At 38.4% G+C, this 19,854-nt stretch overlaps 2 protein-coding genes across 2 annotated transcripts in view; one reads left to right on the top strand and one right to left on the bottom strand.

Moving 5' to 3' along the window:
* LOC100598290 (olfactory receptor 1S1-like) overlaps positions 1-9,499 on the top strand; it is a 69,456-nt gene extending 59,957 nt beyond the window's left edge. Inside the window, exon 2 of the mRNA XM_030807520.1 lies at positions 9,390-9,499. Within this exon, the coding sequence (XP_030663380.1) occupies positions 9,390-9,499 (110 nt within the window). The remainder of the gene's footprint in view (positions 1-9,389) is intronic.
* A 2,049-nt stretch (positions 9,500-11,548) lies between these two features.
* UBQLN2 (ubiquilin 2) lies at positions 11,549-15,980 on the bottom strand. Its single transcript, XM_030807225.1, has one exon. The coding sequence runs from the start codon at positions 15,539-15,541 to the stop codon at positions 13,667-13,669; it is 1,875 nt and encodes a 624-aa protein (XP_030663085.1). The 5' UTR covers positions 15,542-15,980; the 3' UTR covers positions 11,549-13,666.
* Between the last annotated feature and the right edge of the window lie 3,874 nt (positions 15,981-19,854).

A 19,854-nucleotide genomic window follows, 5' to 3' on the forward strand; every position in this document is an offset into this window, starting at 1 on the left:
AAGAGAATATCCAAAGAAGCACAATCAGAAACAACAAAGTGACATTATAACTGATCCCACAGAAATACAAAAAATCCTCAGAGACTATTAAAAACCCCTCTGGCCAGGCGCGGTGGCTCATGCCTGTAATCCCAGCACTTTGGGAGGCCGAGGTAGGCGGATCACGAGGTCAGGAGTTCGAGACCAGCCTGGCCAACATGGTGAAACCCCATCTCTACTAAGAATGCAAAAATTAGCTGGGCGTGGTGGTGGGTGCCTGTAATCCCAGTTACTTGGGAGGCTGAGACAGCAGAATCGCTTGAACCCCAGAGGCAGAGGTTGTACTGAGCCGAGATCATGCCACTACAATCCAGTCTGGGCGACAGGGCAAGACTCTGTCTCCAAAAACAAAAAACAAAAACAAAAAAACAACCCTCTACACATACAAGCTACAAGCTAGAAAATGTAGGAAAAAAAGGTTAATTACTGGAAACACAATCTCCCAAGATTGAATTAGGAAGAAATTGAAACACTGAACAGACCAATATCAAGTTCCAAAATGTAATCAGTAATACAAAACCTACAAACATAATAAAGCACTGGATGAGAAGGATTCATATCTGAATTCAAAAGACACACAAAGAAGAGCTGGAAACAATTCCATTAAACTATTTCCAAAAACCAAAGAAGAGAAACTCCTCCCCAACTTATTCCACAAAGCCAGCATCGCCCTGGTACCAAACCTAGCAAAGACACAACAAAAACAATACTACAGGCCAATATCCCTGATGAATGTAGACCAAAAAGATCCTCAGCAAAATATCAGCAAACAGCCCATCAAAAAGTTAATTCGCCATGAACAAGTAGGCTACATTCCTGGGATGCAAGTTTGGTTCAACATATACAAATCAATAAACATGATCCACAACATAAACAGAATCAAAAACAAAAACCATATGATCATCTCAATAGACAGGGAAAAAGCTTTTGATAAAATCTAATATCCCTTCATGCTAAAAAACAAACAAACAAAAACAAACAAAAAAACAACCTCTCCAAGAAACTAGGCATTATAGAAACATACCTGAAAATAATGACAGCCATCCATGACAAACCCACAGTTAACATCATACTAAATAGACAAAAACTGGAAGCATTCTCCTTGAGAACTGGAACAAGATTAGGATGCCTACTCTCACCACTACTATGCAACATAGTACTGGAAGTCCTAGCCAAGCAATCAGGCAAGAGAAAGAAATAAAAGGCATCCAAATAGAAAAAGAAGAAACAAAACTATCTCTCTTCACAGGCAATATGACTCTCTATCAGGAAAACCCTAAAGACTCTGCCAAAAGGCTCCCAGAACTGGTAACTTCTGAAAAGTTTCAGGATACAAAATCAATACACAGAAACAAGCAGCATGTCCATACACCAATAAAGTTCAAGCCGACAGCCAAATCAAAAATGTAATCCCATTTATAATAAACACAACAAAAAGAAAATATCTAAGAATACATCTAACCAAGGAGATGAAGAATCTCTATAGGAGAGCTATACAACCACTAAGTCATAGATGAAACAAACAAACGAAAAAACATTCCATGATTATGGATTGGGAGAACCAATATTAAAATGACCATTGTGTCCAAAGCAATCTACAGAGTCAATCCTTTCCTATCAAACTACCAATATTATTTTTCTTTCATAAAATTGAACAAAACCATTCTAAAATTCCTATGGAACCCAAAAAGAGCCTGAATAGCCAAAGCAATCTTAGGCAAAAAGAACAAGGCCATAGGCATCATGTTAACCCTCTTCAAACTATAAGGTTACAGTAACCAAAGCAGCATGAAACTGATACAAAAACATAGACATACACCAACTGAATAGGTTAGAAAGCCCAGAAATAATGCCTCACACCCAGAGCTATCTAATCTTTGGCAGACAAACTCAACAAATATAATCAATGGAGAATGGATTCCCTATGCAATAAATGATGCTGAAATAGCTGGCTAACCATAAGCAGAAGGATGAGACTGGACCACACTACCTTTCATCATATAAAAATAATTCATGTGGATTAAAGATTTAAATGTAAGACCTCAACCTATAAGAGTCCCAGAAGAAAGCCTGGGAAACATGATTCTGGACATGGGCCTTGGGAAAGAATTCACGTCTACATTTTCAAAAGCAATTCCAACAAAACAAAAATTGGCAAGTGGGGCCTAATTAAACTAAAGAGCTTCTGCATAGTAAAATAAACTATCAACAGAGTAAACAGACAATCTACAGAATGGGAGAAAATATTTGCAAACTATGCATCCAACAAAGGTCTCATAGCCAGAATCTATAAGGAACTTACACAATCGAACGACCAAAAAATAAAATAAAACAAACCCATTAAAAAGGGGTAAATGACATAAACAGACACTTCTCAAAAGAAGATATACAAATGGCTAACGGAGACATGAAAAAATGCTCATCATCATGTCAGATAAATGCAAACCAAAACCACAATGAGATGCCGTCTGACACCAGTCAGATTGGCTATTAATACAAAGTCAAAAAACGACAGATGCTAGTGAGGCTGCAGAGAAAAGGGAATGTTTATACACTGTTGTTGGGAATGTAAATTAGTTTAGCCAGTGTGGAAAGCTGTTGGGAGATTTATCAAAGAACTTAAAGCTGAACTACCATTCTACCCAGCAATCCCATTACTGGGTATATATCCAAAAGAAAACCAATTGTTCTACCAAAAAGATGCATGCACTCACATGTTCATTGCAGCACTATTCACAATACCACAGACATGGAATCAACCTAGATGCCCATCCTCACTGGATTGGAAAAAGAAAATGTGGTACATATGCAAAATGAATTGTACACAGCAAGAAAAAAGAATGAAATCATGTCCTTTGCTGCAACACAGATGTGGCTGGAGGCCATTATTTTAAGTGAATCAGGAACAGAAAATCAAATACTATGTGTTCTCACCTGTAAGTGGGAGCTAAACATCAGGTACTCATGGACATAAAGATGGCAACAATAGACATTGGGGTCCATTAGTGTGGAAGGGAGGCAGAAAAAGGTTGGAAAACTAACTGTTGAGTACTATTCTTAGTACTTGGTGGATGGGATCATTCATACCCCAAACCTCAGCATCACACACTATATTCAGATAACAAACTTGCACATGTACCAACTGAATCTAAAATAAAAGTTGAAAAAATATATACAAACGAAATAGTAGTTATCTCTGGCCTGGCACAGTGGCTCATGCCAGCACTTTGGAAGGCCAAGCACTTTGGAAGGCCAAGGTGGGCACATCACTTGAGGCCAGGAGTTCAAGACGAGCCTAGCCAACATGGTGAAATCCTCTCTCTACTAAAAATAGAAAACTTAACCGGGATTAGCTGGGCATGGTGGTGTGAGCCTGTAATGTCAGCTACTCGGAGAATCTGAGGCAGGAGAATCGCTTGAACCCAGGAGGCGGAGGCTGCAGTGAGCTGAGATCGCGCCACTGCACTCCAGCCTGGGCGACAGAGACTTCCGTCTGGAAAAAAAAAAAATAGTGGTTATTTCTGATTATGAGTGTTTTTTCTTATTTTCATTATATTTCACATTTAAAATTTATTTTATAATGAGTATATATTCCATGTTTTAAAGTCTAAAAAGTAAGCATAAATTTCAAAAATGCCAGACCAAATTAAAGGGGTTTCATGCATGTGAATATTTATGGCAGATTTACTCATAATCCCCAAAACTGTATGCAACCAAGATGTCCTTCAATGGGTGAATAAATAAACATACTGTGGTATGCCAATGAAGTGGAATGTTATTCACATTAAAAGAAATGAGATATTAAGCCACAAAAGGACTTCAATGAATCTTAACTGCAAATTGCTAAGTGAAAGAAGCCACTCTGAAAAGGCTGCATACTGTATTATTCTAATTATATGACTTCCTGAAAAACATAAAACTACAGTGATGATAAAAAGTTCAGTGGTTGCCAGGGGTTCAGAGAGTTGAATAGTTGAACCACCAGGGACTACGTAGGACAGTGAAACTATTCTCTATGATAGTGGTAGATATAGGATACTACACGTTTGTTAAAAACCATAGAATTTTACAGTACAAAGAGTGGATCTTAATATATACACAATTTTAAAAATTTTAAGAGGTTGAGGGATCCCAGGGATGAAATGTACAATGTGACAAAACAATTTAACTGTAATAAAATATATGAAACAACCTCACTGAAGGGTGTGGGAAGAAAGATCTTGACGTAAGTCACTATAGAAATGAGTAGAGTCTGTAAGACTAAAGGCAAAAGAAACTCTACATAAGCTCTCGATTTTATTTAACAAAGTTATTTCCCATGAGGTACAGGTTAACAGTTCTGATATTGCTGTACATGTATACCGAAACTGAACAATAAGTAAATGGATGGCAGATAACTGAAGCCAGGTTTCTCACTGTTGCAGTTGAGAGGTTACAGATAAGTAGAGAAAGGAAGTTTGAACGATCCATATGGATTATTAATGATCCTTTGGCAATGGATTAGAATTGGAGACATCAGAAAGATCTCATGTTTAGCTTAATATAGATCCAGATCATTACACATAAAAGAAACATTTATAGAAATGTGTATATACAAAGGTCTTGATGCACATATATTTCCTTGCTCAGTCAGCTAACAGGGCCTAGAATCAATAACACCCCAATAGCAACAAGAACACCTAGCACCCAGATTTTGGGCTCCAGTGCAATTCTCCAATAAATGAAACCAGGGGTCCTAGAAGAAGTGGGCCAAGAAATATACAAGATAATCCTGGAGAAACTTGCAGTGCCAGAAAGTAAGGAAGTGCTAAAAACAGGGAAAAAAAGACAGTGTACCAAAAGGCCTTGTGAGTCAGCCAGAAAAACACTCCATGGCCAAAGATGGAGCAATTTGAGCAACAAAATAAAACAGTATTGGATTATAACCTGAAGTATAAAATATCCACGAGTTTATACTGATATAAATATGCTTTTAAATAAATGGCAGCAGAGAGAGAAACTTCCCATGCAGAAGATTTCCAAATAAATTATGTAGATACTCCATCCTCAAAAAGGTGGAGCATAACTCTCCAATTAAGTGTGGGGTGCACACGGTTAACTTCCTTACAAAGAGTACAGTATTGAAAGGTGAAGGAAATAACTTCATAGTGGATGAAACTGACACATACTACCTCAAATGAGGTGATTAAGTTTAATCAACATCAACAGTAATGAGTCATGTTGATAGTATGTATGCTTCGTATGTAATAAAAATGTCACTTCACCTCTGTGGTGTTCCTCAAATTTGTTAAGGTAATCAGGAACAAAGAATGACTGAGAAGCTGTCACAGTCAAGAGAGCCTAAGAAGATGTGATGACTAAATACAATGTGGTATCTTGGATGGGGTGCTAGAACAGGAAAAGGACATTAGGCAAAAACTAAGGAAATCTGGCCAGGCGCAGTGCCTGTAATCCCTGCACTTTGGGAGGCCAAGGCGGACAAATTGCTTGAGTCCAGGAGTTCAAGACCAGCCTGGGCAACATGGCGAGATCTCATCTCTTCAAAAAGATACAAAAATTAGCCACTGTGGTGGCATGCATCTATAGTCCCAGCTACTTGGGAGGCTGAGGTGGGATAATCGCTTGAGCCTGGGAGGTGGAGGTTGCAGTGAGCCGAGATCGCACCATTGCAATCCAGCCTGGGCCACAGGGCGAGACCCTGTCTCTATAAATAATAATAATGATAATAAAAAAAGGAAATCTGAATAAAGTATGGACTTAATAACAAGGTATCAACATTGCTTCATTCATTGTAACAAACACACTATATTAATGTAAAGATCTGAATAATAGGGAAAAATTTGGTGGGGGTATATGGGAACTCTATACTGTCTGAATATTTTTTCTATAAATCTGGAATCATTTTAGGATGAAAAGTTTATTTTAAAATAAGCCAAGCAAGGCTGGGCATAGTGGTTCACTCATAATCCCAGAACTTTGGGAGACCAAGGCAAGATATCACTTGAGACCTGGAGTTCAAAACCAGCCTGAGCAACATAGCAAGAACCCATCTCTAAAAGAAAAACTTTAAAAAATATTAGCTGGGCATGTTGACACATGCATGTAGTTCCAACTACTCAGGAGGCTGACACAGGATAGCTTGAGCCCAGGAGTTCAAGGCTGCAGTGAGCTGTGATTTTGCCTCTGGTCACATGATTTGTGGTTCAACCACGTCAAGGCCTATACAGAAGGCAAATATCTAATGTAGAATAGTATGAAGGTGGTTCATCATTATGAGTATGTGGAGAGAACCCTGATTTAGCTGGCAAAGCAAAAATTACAAACACACAGAAACGTATACGTGCACTGTCTCCTACACATATTTGACGTTCAATTCATATCCACAAATAAGGAATTTGATGTGTGTTGTGTTTCAGCCTGTCACTAACACCAGGATGTTCTTCTCCAGGCTCTTTGGAATTCTAGTACAACTTATAAAGAATATAAACTATAGTGACTCAGAATCTTAAGGTAATTTATTTAATATAAGGATACCCACTTGGGTGTCACATAAGGGAAAACACAAACACTTTTTTCCTGCTCCAAAAGGATCACTGTGATTAAAGAAGTATACATGGAATTAAAAAAATATCCTCTGCCATCCCATTTCACATTCCACTCTCAGTTTCAGCTTACTCCCACCACTTTAACCACCACTGTGAATGACAAGCGGTAGGGGAATATTATCAAGAGAAACAGGAGGTCAGAGTATTCCTGTAGCCTTCACCCTCCAACCGGAGTCCTTTGACCTCAGACATCCCTTCCTATTTTCTCCTCCCAAGCTCTGAGTACTTTGTGACATTCATTTTAACATTATATGATTTGGGTCCTTTTACCATATGTAGCATTAAAAATTAAAATGATGAATTTACCTAGATCTTATATGTAAAAAAATGTATTCGGTCTACTGATGAGTGTTTACTAAACTAGGAAATGCAGGATAGAAGTCTGTAACATGACTTCATTCTAGAGCAACTTTGATCCCAGAATTTGCATCTTCAGTAAGAAGCTGTAAAGTCCACTGGGAGAACATTAGCTTTGCAAAGAACGTTGTTGGTCTTCTAATCCAAAGTTCTACCTGATACATAAAACCATTCTTAAACATTTCTGCCAAGTGGGCTTCTGCTGAAGCAGCTCCAGAAAGGAAAGTATCTACAATTAAATGATAGAAAGCTAATAACAGTAGGCAAAAACTTTGACTTATTTGAACATTTGAATTGATCTACCCTCTGGAGGTACTCAGGTAAATGCTATCTCTCTTCTGTGTGACAAGACTTCAATTATTTGAAGAAAATATCCACAAACTTGTCTTTAAAGCATTCCTGATTATTTCAAAAACTGTCTTGTCTGCTTATAAACCAGTCACCTTCTTGGTTACTTTCCAGGTTGTCTGTGTCCATCTTGATTGTGCCACTCTGATATGACCCAAATCTCCCAACATAAACTATCAAGTACAGAATAAACATGATTTTTAAGGCCTTCCTTGTTCTGGAAACCATGACTCTATTAATGGAGCTTAATATTTCATTATATGTGGTACACTGTAACCTCACAGGCTGGCTCATGTTGAACTTAGAGTAAATTAAAACTAGAGTCTTCTTGGCCAGGAGCGGTGGCTCACGCCTGTAATCCCAACACTTTGGGAGGCCGAGGTGGGTGGATCATGAGGTCAGGAGTTCAAGACCAGCCTGGCCAAGATGGTAAAACCCTGTCTCTACTAAAAATACAAAAATTAGCCAGGCGTGATGGCGGGTGCCTGTAATCCCAGCTACTTGGGAGGCTGAGGCAGGGAATTGCTTGAACCTGGGAGGCGGAGGTGGCAGTGAGCCGAGATCACGCACTGCACTCCAGCCTGTGTGACAGAGCAAGACTGCCGTCTCAAAGAAAAAGAAAAAAGAAAAAAAACTAGTCTTCTTCATATATGCAATTGTTAGGCCACATAACCACCTCCCCTTGGTAACTGAATTTTTGATATAAGTACAGGACTTCATATTTCATCCTATTCAATTTAATCCTGCTAGATTTGGCTATTTTTTTTCTCAGCCCCTAAGGACTGTCTAGATCATGCTAGTGATATCAAGTACATTTATTCTGCCATCTAATTCTATATTATTTGCAATGGGATGGGCACGCTTTTTTATATTTTCTTGCTAGTCATTATAAAACAACTTCGATGGGACAGGGCTGAGGTTGGAAACCTTTGTTCACTTTGATATCCATATTGTTGAACACTGTCAATTCAAATTATTAACCCGTCTACTGTCCTGTCATTATCATTTTGTTACTCCATTTTAATCTCAAGGACATTATGAGAAACTGCCAAACGGCTTGGTGAGGTACACAATGTTTGCCTTTTGAGATCTCTGGAAGGCAGTTCAGCAAAAAGGTGGGCACCCTCCAGAGCACCTGAAGTACAAGTGGCCCATGTGATTGGTTTTTTGGAGACATACTGTTATGTATTAGGCCACTATAAACAGATGTATTTAAGGGCAGTTTCAAATATTAGCCACATCTTGAAGGTAAGAAAGGCAAAGCTCTAAGTTGCAGTTACTGATTTATGAGAGAGCTGACTCTCACATGTGCATTTTTTGTGTAAACTGCTCCAACGTGAACAGTAGCAGAGATGTATTTATTTAACAAGAGCCAATGTTCTCCTGAACAACACCCAGGAGGCCAGCTAGTATACAACTTATTGTAAAATCTCTGATTAACAGACCAGTATAGTTTAATAGACTTAAGGGGAGGCAGTATAATGTACTGCTTAAGAGCATAGTCTAGAATCTCAGAACTGGGTTCAAACCTTGACTTTGTCACTTAATAGTAAGTAGTATGACCTTGCTCAAGTTACTTAGTCTCATTCAGCTTATTTCCTTATCTGTAAGCTGGGGAAGCTTGTAATAGTGCTATCTTACAGGGCTACTACGAGATTGAACATAGCAATGAATATGTTAGCTATTATTGTTATTCTAACCTAACAAAATTTAGTTTGACAATCTTGTGAAATACATGCTAGGGCCAAGTAATCATCTTTCTTCTTTCTTTCAAGCTCATCAACCATGCTTTTAATAATGAATTATAAAATCTTTCTTGAAATTATCTTAAGTTTGCTAATCTACACAGTTCTAAATATGGATTCCAAAAGTGCTGTTTTAGGGAGCTCAAATCTGTGCTCAGATACCTCAATACAGCTGGAGCTATATGCCTCAATTCATAACCGCTGGACAAATAAATGTTGCCCTTGTATGCTGGGACAAACAACTCCTTTTTAAAATGACATTACCCAAACTTTTGAACTTGTTGGTTTATGGCAGCTTTTGCCAAGGGTTTTTACCCATGGTCAAAGTGTGTAAAGCCTATGCAAGCATGTGCACCACCTGATGAAGCCTGCTCTTTGAGGTGGCTTCAGTCTGATACCTGCTGAATCATGCTTCTCCTTTCTATTTATAGAAAACTGCTTTCCCCCTAAGTCTTCTAACAGAATTCTGGGAAAATGGTGGCATGAGAATAGGTCCTTAATTCTATGAAGCATTGTCTCGTTCTGTCACCCAGGCTGGAGTGCAATGGTGTGATCTCAGCTCACTGCAATCTCCACCTCATGGGTGCAAGTGATTCTCCTGCCTCAGCCTCCCGAGTAGCTGGGACTACAGGCGCCTGCCACCATGCTTGGCTAATTTTTGTATTTTTAGTAGAGATGGGGGTTTCACCACATTGGCCAGGCTGGTCTCAACTCCTGATCTCAAGTGATCTGCCCACCTTGGCCTCCAAAATACTGAGATTACAGGCGTGAGCGAGCCCCTGCGCCTGGCCTCAGTATATTTTTTAAATAAAATAATACTAAATTAGGAATATCAAAATTGCCAAATAATTTAATTTTTTTACATATACTAAATTAAGCTGTATGACAAACATTTTCCATCAGATCAGTCTGGCTTTGTGGCTAGAGTTATCAGTTCATTTAGGATAATGTCAAAAGTCTGAATTTGAATCCCTTTTTGAATTATGAGACACAGGCCAAATGGCTTTCGTGACATCTCAACCCTGATCACTAGGCTAGGCCCTAACAAGAATTAGTCCATTTGGTCCTATTTTGACACTGCAGATTAACATAATTTGGAGCAGGCTGTCCTCTCTCAGAGGGCAAGCTTGTCCACACCCAAATACAGGTGTCTGTTGATCATAGTTTCTCAACTAGCACGGTGATCTCAACTTGATGCAAGAGTCCCCTTTAATGAACCAACAGGTTTTGTTTCCAAGTTGCGTATATGCCCCCTCCTGCCCCTCCCCTCCTACACAAGTAGTGAAAGTATATATGATATCACGTACCTGAAACAGAGGACAAAAGCAAATGAGGAAAGCTGTCTTGAGGGTGAAGTCATCCTGTTGGGTTTGCCCCTGGCATTAGCTCCCTCCCTACTACCACATCTTGCTGGATCGCAGAGCCATTGGGAGGGGGTGACAACCCAGTAAACAGGGAATGGATACAAAAAAACTGTTCCACTCTTGTTGAATGGGGTGACAACCCAGTAAACAGTGAATGGATACAAAAAAATTGTTCCACTCTTGTTAGAGGGGGAGGGATAGCAGGTCAGGATATACCCTTCTTGATTCAATGATGAATAAATGGATAAATCTTGGATCAACAGTAGATGAAGAAAACCCAAAACAAAAACAGAGCCTTTAAAAGGAACCTGCAACATAATAGGAGGAAATTACATCATGTAAGAGATGGAGGAAGAACAGTTAAAAGTAATTTTTAAAAGGCCAAAATAAATGGAGTTATAAGCAAAAATTAATAAACTAGGAAGCAAAATAGTAGTAGACTTAATAAATTAAATACATGGATCTTTTCCAAGAGAAAACAAAATACGCTTAAAAATAAACATTTGGCAAAGCTAATAAAATAATTCTCTGTTCCTTGAGTGTTTGAAACTGATCTGCTAAACTGTCTGAGCCAGGCCTCAGCCAATATCCAGTTTCTACTATGCTATTGATTTCTTGTTATTTTCTATGCCTACAATTTTAGTATTTATTTCCATATAAAATCATCTGTCATTAAAATTACTGAATTTATTATGACAGACTTTGTGATTATGTCAAATACCTGGCATGATATAGTAATGAAATAATAAATCACCATTTCCTAAGTTGGTGTTCTGAGGAACACTGACAGGCCAAATGTTATTAGGTGTGTTTAAAAGAAAAAAAAAGGTGGTTCTGTGCTCAAGTAAGTTCGGAAAATGCTGAGCTACACAAAGTTAAATAGTTTTCTTTTTTTAATTGAAGAAGCTACCCATTAAAAAAAAATACTAGCCAACATTTATTGCACAATGAGTCTCCAAGAGAAATTAAAGTATACAGCATTTTGCAAACGTATTTCCTTGTCTCCCAGAAGAATTCTTTTTTTCACAAAACACAATTTGGAATTGCTGTAGCAAACACATTCTGGCTAAAATGAGAAACAAGACAAAAATGCCACTGCCACCTTTATTATTTAGCACTGTTATGAAAATGTTTAACCCATGCAGTCAGAAATTATGTCATAAATTTTGAAAAGGAAAACATATAATTATAACATAATTGATAGGACTTCTCACCTGGAAAAACTCAAAAGGATCAAATGAATATCTCTAAAATTAATAGATTTCAATAAATTGCCAATTTAAAATAATCGATGCAAATAAATTCTTCTCCTATATAGCAAAAATGACCACATAGGTAACATATTAAAAGCTCCAATAAGCAGTATCAACGTGTTCCCTGTATGTCTGTATTACCTAGGAACATATTTATTACAAATTATATAGGATTTAAATAAAACTCTCTTGAAGGATATATAAAGATGTTTAGAAACAAGACAACATGTTTCTGGAAAGCAATGCAACTCTGTAGTCCTCATAGTCATATCAATTTAAGAGAATCCCAACCAAATTCTCAATATATTTTTGAGGGAAGAATCTCTAAACCGTAAAATTCATCTCGTAAAATAAACATGTCAGAATCGTCAGAAAATTGTAAAAAATAAAAAAGATCAAGAGGAGGTCTCACATTAAAAGATACAAAGTCCCATTTCTAACTCATCTACAGGCTGGTGTACTGGTGCCACAATGTTCAAAGGAACTAAAGGGAATCCAAATACAGAATAAAGTATATACATGTATGACATTTCATATGTTGGGGGAAAAGATAAGTATGTTAACAACTGGCTAACCCTTTGGGGCAAAAAAGTTAGAATACCTAAATCCATACATCAAGATAATTTCAGACAGGACAAAACATTTTCTTAATAAAACCATATAAGTTAGAGAAATATAGGATAAGATTTATATAATCTTGGGGTGGGATAACCCTCCTAAACACGAACCTAGGGCCAAAAGGCAAAAAGGAAAAGATTTATCCATTTTTTAATTTTTTATTTTTTTTTAGCCATTTTTAATGCATTTTTCTCTGTGCACAAGAGAAATAACTGATGAAGTCAAAAGACACACTTTCCTTTATACATAGCAGTTAAAAGTAATGCAAACATCACATGACACTTTCAGTGAAAGTTACATTTCCAATTACAAATCAAAATGCATATTAGGGTCTCTTTATGGGAGAAGTTGAGAAGGAAGTCTTAGGTAAAAAGCACTTTCCTGGCATTACTACACTGATCCTTCAGGCTGCACAAAGATTAAGGTCATATACAGTCAATCTGCAAATGCTGACACAATGTTACACTGTAAATTTTCTGTACAATTAAATGTATACTTAGAGATACCAGGATAAACATTTCTACTATATTTTAACTGAACTTGCCTAGCCAACATTTTCACTGAGAAGTTTATCAAAGATGCTGTAAGATTCTACAAAATTGTGAGACATACCTAGCTCCAGAAACATTTCTTGTATTCTTTCTCATTTTGGTTACACATATTACACTCAGATTCTACTGTAATATTTTTAGATGTACAGCGCCAATTGTGCTTACTGTACTGTATACAAATATAGCAAAAAAGATCAATGGTATAAATCTTACAGCATTTTGCTAGCAAAAATACATGCCAAAGTCACAATAAGCAATATCGTACCACAAATTAGAGAGCTTCAAATAATTTGCTTCTGTTTTTAATATCTTCATTCTACATTAAATTACTATCATAGGCTAATGTTTAAAAATGCAAATAAATTGGACATCTGTAGGACAACACTTGTTCACCCAACTGTGAAGGTTGATACCTGTATCCAAAAATCACAATAAATGCAGAATAAAGAGAAGTGTTTGCATGCAACACTTTTGAGTGAAACAGCATTGATTCCTACCATTCAAAACGGCTAAGGAAGGAAACTAAAGGAAATAAGGAAGTAAGGAAACAAAGAGGGAGGGAGGGGGGAGACAAGAGGAAGGGAAGGTAGGAAAAATAAGCAAAGGAGAAAGGGAGGGAAGTAGGAGGGAGGGACTCCATCTTAAAATGCATCATATTAGACTTATAACTAGACAGATTTAAAAGAATCAAAATGAAAGTAAAGAACGATTTTGTGTGTGTGTTTAAAGATTTAAGAGCCATTATCAAAAATAAGATACATTTTTTTTCCAGGTACAGAAATGTGATTACGATGGCTGGGAGCCCAGCAGCCTTTCAATGGCTGCATTGATGTCGCCTCCTGTTGCTATTAGGGCCTGCAAGTTTGCTTCACGGTTTAAGAACCCCATTGCGTTGAGCTGTTCCAGTTGTTGCTGAAATCTGACTTCTGGATTCGGCAGCTGTGGAGCATTTGCTCCAGCCAGGGCCTGCACCATTTGCTGAATGAACTGCTGGTTGGGTCCAGATTCTGATGTAGGACTCGTGTTTTCACTAGGTGCAGCGCTGGACACAGTAGGCCCAGTGGGGCCACCAGAGCCGGTGGAGCCAGGGGGGCCTGCAGGGCCAGTGGGTCCTATGGGCCCAATGGGGCCTATGGGGGTAAAAGGGACTATAGGGCCTATGGGGCCTATGGGGGTGACTGGGCCTACAGGGCCTATAGCGGTTCCCAGCACCCCCACCCCCACACCTGGAGTGAAGCTTGGAATCAGGCCAGGTGCTTCAGTGGCTAATGTCTGTAGCCCCTGCTGGATCTGCATTAAAGCCTGCATTGCTCTTGGGTTTGACATGGCTGATAGTGTGTCTGGATTCTGCATCTGCTGCAGGAAGGCTGGGAGCTGTGGCCGCATCTGCTCCTGCAGCTGAGGATTTGCAGTAAACAGCGGGCTATTCAGCATCATCTGTGCAGCCAAATCTGGATTCTGGCTCAGCGACTGCATCATGCTTCTCATGTAGGGCGCCGACAGCATATTCTGAATCAGCTGGGGGTTTTCAGTTATCTGTTGCAGCAGGCTCTGCATGCCTGGGGTACTAAAGATGCTGGCGACATAATTAGCGGCAGCAACGGTGTTCCCAGTAGCATTGCTGGAACTGTTGCCAGACCCACTACCAGTGCTCGTGGTCGTGCTGGTAGTTGCAGAACTCTGGGTAGCTGGCGGTGGTGCCCATGGATTGGGTAGTGGATCGCGATTTTCTGTGCGGGAAGGCTGCGTACCTTCCCCAGAGGAGGAACTACTCCCCACGGAGGCAAATGGATTACCCCCAAACTGCTCTTGTGCGGCATTCAGCATCGGCTCTTGAATGTCAGTGTACATGCGCCGTAAAGCATTATAGCCACCTGGGATGCTTTCTAGATTGCTCAGAGCCAGGTCTTGATTTCTCATCATCTCTTGCATCATGGCTGGATTCCTGGCAATTTCGAGTGTCTGCCTCATTATATCTGGGTTGTTGAGCAGGTGACTGATTTCTGGGTTTCTCTGAATCAATTGCTGCATCTGTGGATTAGCCATAATGAGCTGCCTCATCAGATCGGGATTCGAAAGCATGCTCTGAACAAAGGGATTTTCCATTATTTGTATCATCATCTCAGGGCTGGCCATAAGCTGCTGCTGCATCTGGCTCTGGAGCTCAGAGAAGTTGGTCGAGCTCAAGCCCAGGCTGCTAAGGCCTGCAAGTCCTCCCAGGCTCCCCAACCCAAACGGGTTGCTATTTGTGGAAATAGGTGTGGAGTTACTCCTGGGAGTCGACGCCGAGGTAGTGTTAGTTCCCGCGGCATTGCTAGGCTGCGTGGACTGGCCCTGAGGTCGGTTCTGGCTTTTGATGACAAGGTGAACAGTCAGCCCATCATGGATGCCATGCTGGATCAAGGTATCTTGATCTTTTAAGATTTTTCCGGCAAAAATCAGCACTAGCTGATCGGTTTGGGATTTGAAGCGTTTCGAAATCGCTTCCTTAAACTGCTGAACCGAGCTGTTTTCAGGCACCGCGAACTCCTCTTTCTCTTTGGGAGTCTTCACAGTGACTTTGATGATTTTAGGCTCAGCTGGGGCAGCAGCCGAGCCTTGGGCCGCAGCAGGGCCGCGGGAGGGGCGCGGGGGGCCGCTGCTCTCGCCATTCTCAGCCATGGCGGCCGCGGTGACGCAGGCGGGCAGGGAAGGCGCGGGCGGGCGAAAGAGAGAGCGCGAGGGAAGGAGGAAGGAAGGAGGCGCCGCCGCAGAGGGCTGGGCCGGGTCGGGCGGGGAGCGCGGAGCACGGTACCTCTGTGATGAAGACTGCGGTTCCCTGGTCCTCCGGTGGAGAAAGGCCTGGGCGTAGGCCGCTGGCTGAGGTCTCCGCGCTCCGGTCTCTGGGCCTCCTCCGCCGCCGCCTTGTGATCCGACCGCGCGCACTCCCAGCAACTCTGGCAGCCGCTCCGCCTGCTGTTCCCCGCCCCTTCCCCTCCCCCAGTTCCGCGCTCGCCTCCCCGCCCCCTCTGCTGACGCGGCGCCAGGCCTAGATTGATAGATTTGGCTCGGTCAAAATTAAAAACTTCTGCACTTAAAAGAAAAAAAGGGAGAGAGAGAAACAAAGGGAGAGAGAGAAGAGAACAGAACAGTACAGAGCAGGCGAGGCAGAGAGGGTGGGACGGAGAGAAGGAGGCGGTAGAGAGTCAGCTTCTGTAAACGACGTTAAAAGACCAATGGAGAATGTATATTAGCAATCTGTAAGGCAGTAAAAGGGTGAAAGCCTGAATCAAACCGATCCCACGTATAAGACGAAAAATGAATAATAAAGAACTCTGACAAAGCAAAAAGAAAAGAGTAACACCCCCAGTGGGGGAAGGGAAGAAGACAGAGCAGGAGCATGCATTTTACAAAAGGAGTGCAAATGGCCAATAGACATTAAAAAAGGATGATTAATTTCACCACTAATAAAAATAAATCAAGTTAAAACAATAAAATTCTACTTTTGGCTTATCATATTGGCAAGGAAAAAAAATAATGGTAAACCTTCTTGTTGACAGGGACCCTAAAAAATGCCCTCTCAGGCTAGTTGAAGTGTGAATTGTGACAACCATAGGGCAATTTGAAAATATATATCAGCATTTTGAATGTTTCCACCTTTATTTAGAAATGCCTAACCTAGACATTTCGCCTAATAATCGGATGAGGATGCAAAAATATTTATGTATAAAATGTATATACATGGTAGCATTTTAAAATGTTATTTAAATATATTAAATATCTGTTTACATGAGATTAGTTGAGCACATTATCATATTACCATACAAGAAAATATAGAGTGTCTTCAAAGGTATACATGAAATAAACTGTAGTTATAGGGAAATCACAGAGTATTTTCAATTTTGCCTTTGTGTATTTCTGTACAGTTACAAACTATATAAGAATATATGTTCCAATATCAAAAATACAATAAATATATTTTTATTTTAAAAGCAATTTTTGAACAGTTTGTTGTATATGTAAACCGTATGTGTAAAAAAATCTGGAAGGCTATACACAAATAAGTTAATGGCTGTTAGTACTGTTTGCTGAAATTATGAATAATTCTTATTTTCTATTTTCATAAGATTTTGAATTTTCTGATGATTTTTGTAAGTATGCATCACAGAAAGGTATTTTGGGGAAGAGTATGGGTAGAAATTGACAGGCACATAATAGTAGTGGCAAACATTGACATATTTACCTAATTTAATTACAGATTAAATAAGAGCAATAAAGATGTAGCAATGCTGAGAAAGAGAACTTGAAAAATAGAAGACATAATTTCAAATTTATCTATATATTTCTAACTCTAGGTTAAACCACACAGAAAACTCTTCCCCAACCCCCACCCTCTACCAAGCATCCACCAAAGCACCACTGCTTTGAACATTTAACAGCATTTCAAAGTCATTAGGTCACAAATACTTTAATAAATCTGAAGATAAGAAAAATATATATATACAGGTATGTTATATCCATCGATGGAGAAATGGAATAATATAGTATGTTTAATATAATTAATAAAATAGAGGTAAAAAGATGACTAGCTTTAAATATGTTAATATGTATAGATCTAAAAAGCCAAATTAATTAGTATTAGGTTGGTGCAAAAGTAATTGCAGTTTTTGCCATTGAAAGTAACAAATTGTTACTATTATACAATGGTTTTTGCCATTGAAAGTAATGGCAAAAACCGCAATTACTTTTGCACCAACCTAATACATGCCAAACAGCACTCTAATACATTCTTATGTATATTTGAAATATTCTTTTAGAACTATACCAAACTTGCACCCATGAGGAAGAGGAAATGGAATAGGATACAGGATAGTGATTAAAGGGAACTTAAATTAAATATGTAAAAATGCTTTTTATCTTTAAAATGAAAGCAAATGTAAAATATCAGCAATAGTTAATTATGAGTGGTGAGAATAAGAAAATATTATAGGTAATCTTTAATTTCAATAGAATAAAGCTAGATATTAATAATCAAAATATGAACAAAAAACCAACCATTTGATTATTAGAACAAAACTGAATACTTTGGGGGCAAAGTGCAATGTTCTTATTAGAATAAATTTACAAAAATAATGATAATGAGAGCATATACAGCAATAATAATGCTAGGATTTTTCTACGTGTGATCTGAGAACATTGTTAAGAATGCATGTTTCTAGGCCCCACGCCAAACCTACTGAAATAAGTGGTGCACTGGAAGCTGCATTTGTATCAAGCTCCAGTTTAATATTATTTCATTTATTAAGTACTATGTGGATGAACTCAGAGTCAAATTTATACATTCAAAGACTTAAAATCTCAAACAAGAGATTGAAAATAAGGGAAGTAGGCATTCAAATAAAGAAGACAACGGAAAATAAAAGGAGGGAAATGAGGTGACAGCTATAGAATGATAAAAGCAAATATTAATGAATTAACAAACAGAAAAAATAAAATTTGTTAAGTAAATCTAAGAAGATATTTGAAGAATCAAGTCAAATACACAAATCTTTATTAATTGGTGATTGTCTTGGCTGACAGTTCCCTCACAAAAATACACATCAGAGGGGCAAAACCATACTCACCCTCTTGAGGAAACCTTCCAGAAACACACTTCTTTGCATTATCTTTCTTTAACTTAAAAATTATGTGATTTTTTGACATTTTACTTCAAAATATATTACTTTTAATGTTTTAAGTTACAATGAAATAAAATTAACATTTTAGTAGTAGAACATACATATCCTCATTAGGGAAAAGGACAGCATTAATTAGCTGAAACAAAGAAAGCACCAAGAAAAATATACAAGCTAGTATTGTGTGAATACATTTAGTCACAGATGAAGGAGTTTTTTTTTTTTAATAAAAAAGAAATACGTTGTAAAAATATTGGCTAATGACAAAAAAAAGCCCTGATGACTACATTTCTAGGAAGATAGATATGGCCAAAATATATTCCAGAAGTAGAAGATCTTAACAAACCATGGAAGAGAAATGTAAGAAAATGAACAAGGCCAGGTGCAGTGGTTCATGCCTGTAATCCCAACACTTTGGGAGGCCAAGTCAAGCGTATTCCTTGAGCCCAGGTTCAAGAACAGCCTGGGTAACATGGCGGGACCCCATCTCTACAATTTTTTTTTTTTTTAATTAGCTGAGCTTGATGGCTAGTGCCTGTAATCCAAGCTACATGGGAGGATGAGGTGGGAGGATCGCTTGGGCCTGGGAGGTGAAAGTTGCAGTAAGCCTTGATCATGCCACCACAATCCAGCCTGGGTTACAAGAAAGTAAATAACTAGTTATTCTAAAAATCACCTTTCTTGTTCATAGTGGCTGCTTAGCTTACGTTTTTTACTCCTTCTCTTTACCAAATCCCACTGCAGTAACAGAAATGAGAAAAATAACAACCCCTTAACAGTTTTGAAAAGGTAGAAAGAGTGCCATCAATGAACTTTTAAGTTAAATATCAAAATAAATTCTAGATTAAAAAATGAAATCATAAAATTTGCAGAAATATATTAGGGCAAATATTTACACAAGCTAGGCATGATGGTAACCTGATGAAAATGACAAAGAAAAATCATGGATGGAAAAAAATTAATAGATTTCATTAAATAAGAATTTTAAACTATAGATCAACAATGTAATAAAAATTAAGCAGTTAAAGACAAACAAAAAAATTGCAACATATATAACACATGAGATCTATCCATGACATACAGACACTTCTTACAAATTTTTAAAAAATGAACACTCCAAGGGAAAAATAGGCAAAGGATGTTAACCAGTATCTTACAAAAGAAAAAAAAAGTCAGAATGAAAAGAAAAAGCAAAGAAGGAAGAAAGGGAGAAAAGGAAGGAAAAAAATATGTTATCCCCTTTAAATAAAAAAATACAAATTAAAGTAACTGTGAAATACTTTTTGTCTATAAAATTTAAAAGACCAGTATAATATCCAA

This window comes from Nomascus leucogenys, chromosome X (assembly GCF_006542625.1).
Source record: "Nomascus leucogenys isolate Asia chromosome X, Asia_NLE_v1, whole genome shotgun sequence".
Classification (NCBI taxonomy): domain Eukaryota; kingdom Metazoa; phylum Chordata; class Mammalia; order Primates; family Hylobatidae; genus Nomascus; species Nomascus leucogenys.

Excerpts from the sequence above, each read along its gene's own strand:
- UBQLN2 (XM_030807225.1), bottom strand. The coding sequence starts at position 15,541 with ATGGCTGAGAATGGCGAGAGCAGCGGCCCCCCGCGCCCCTCCCGCGGC.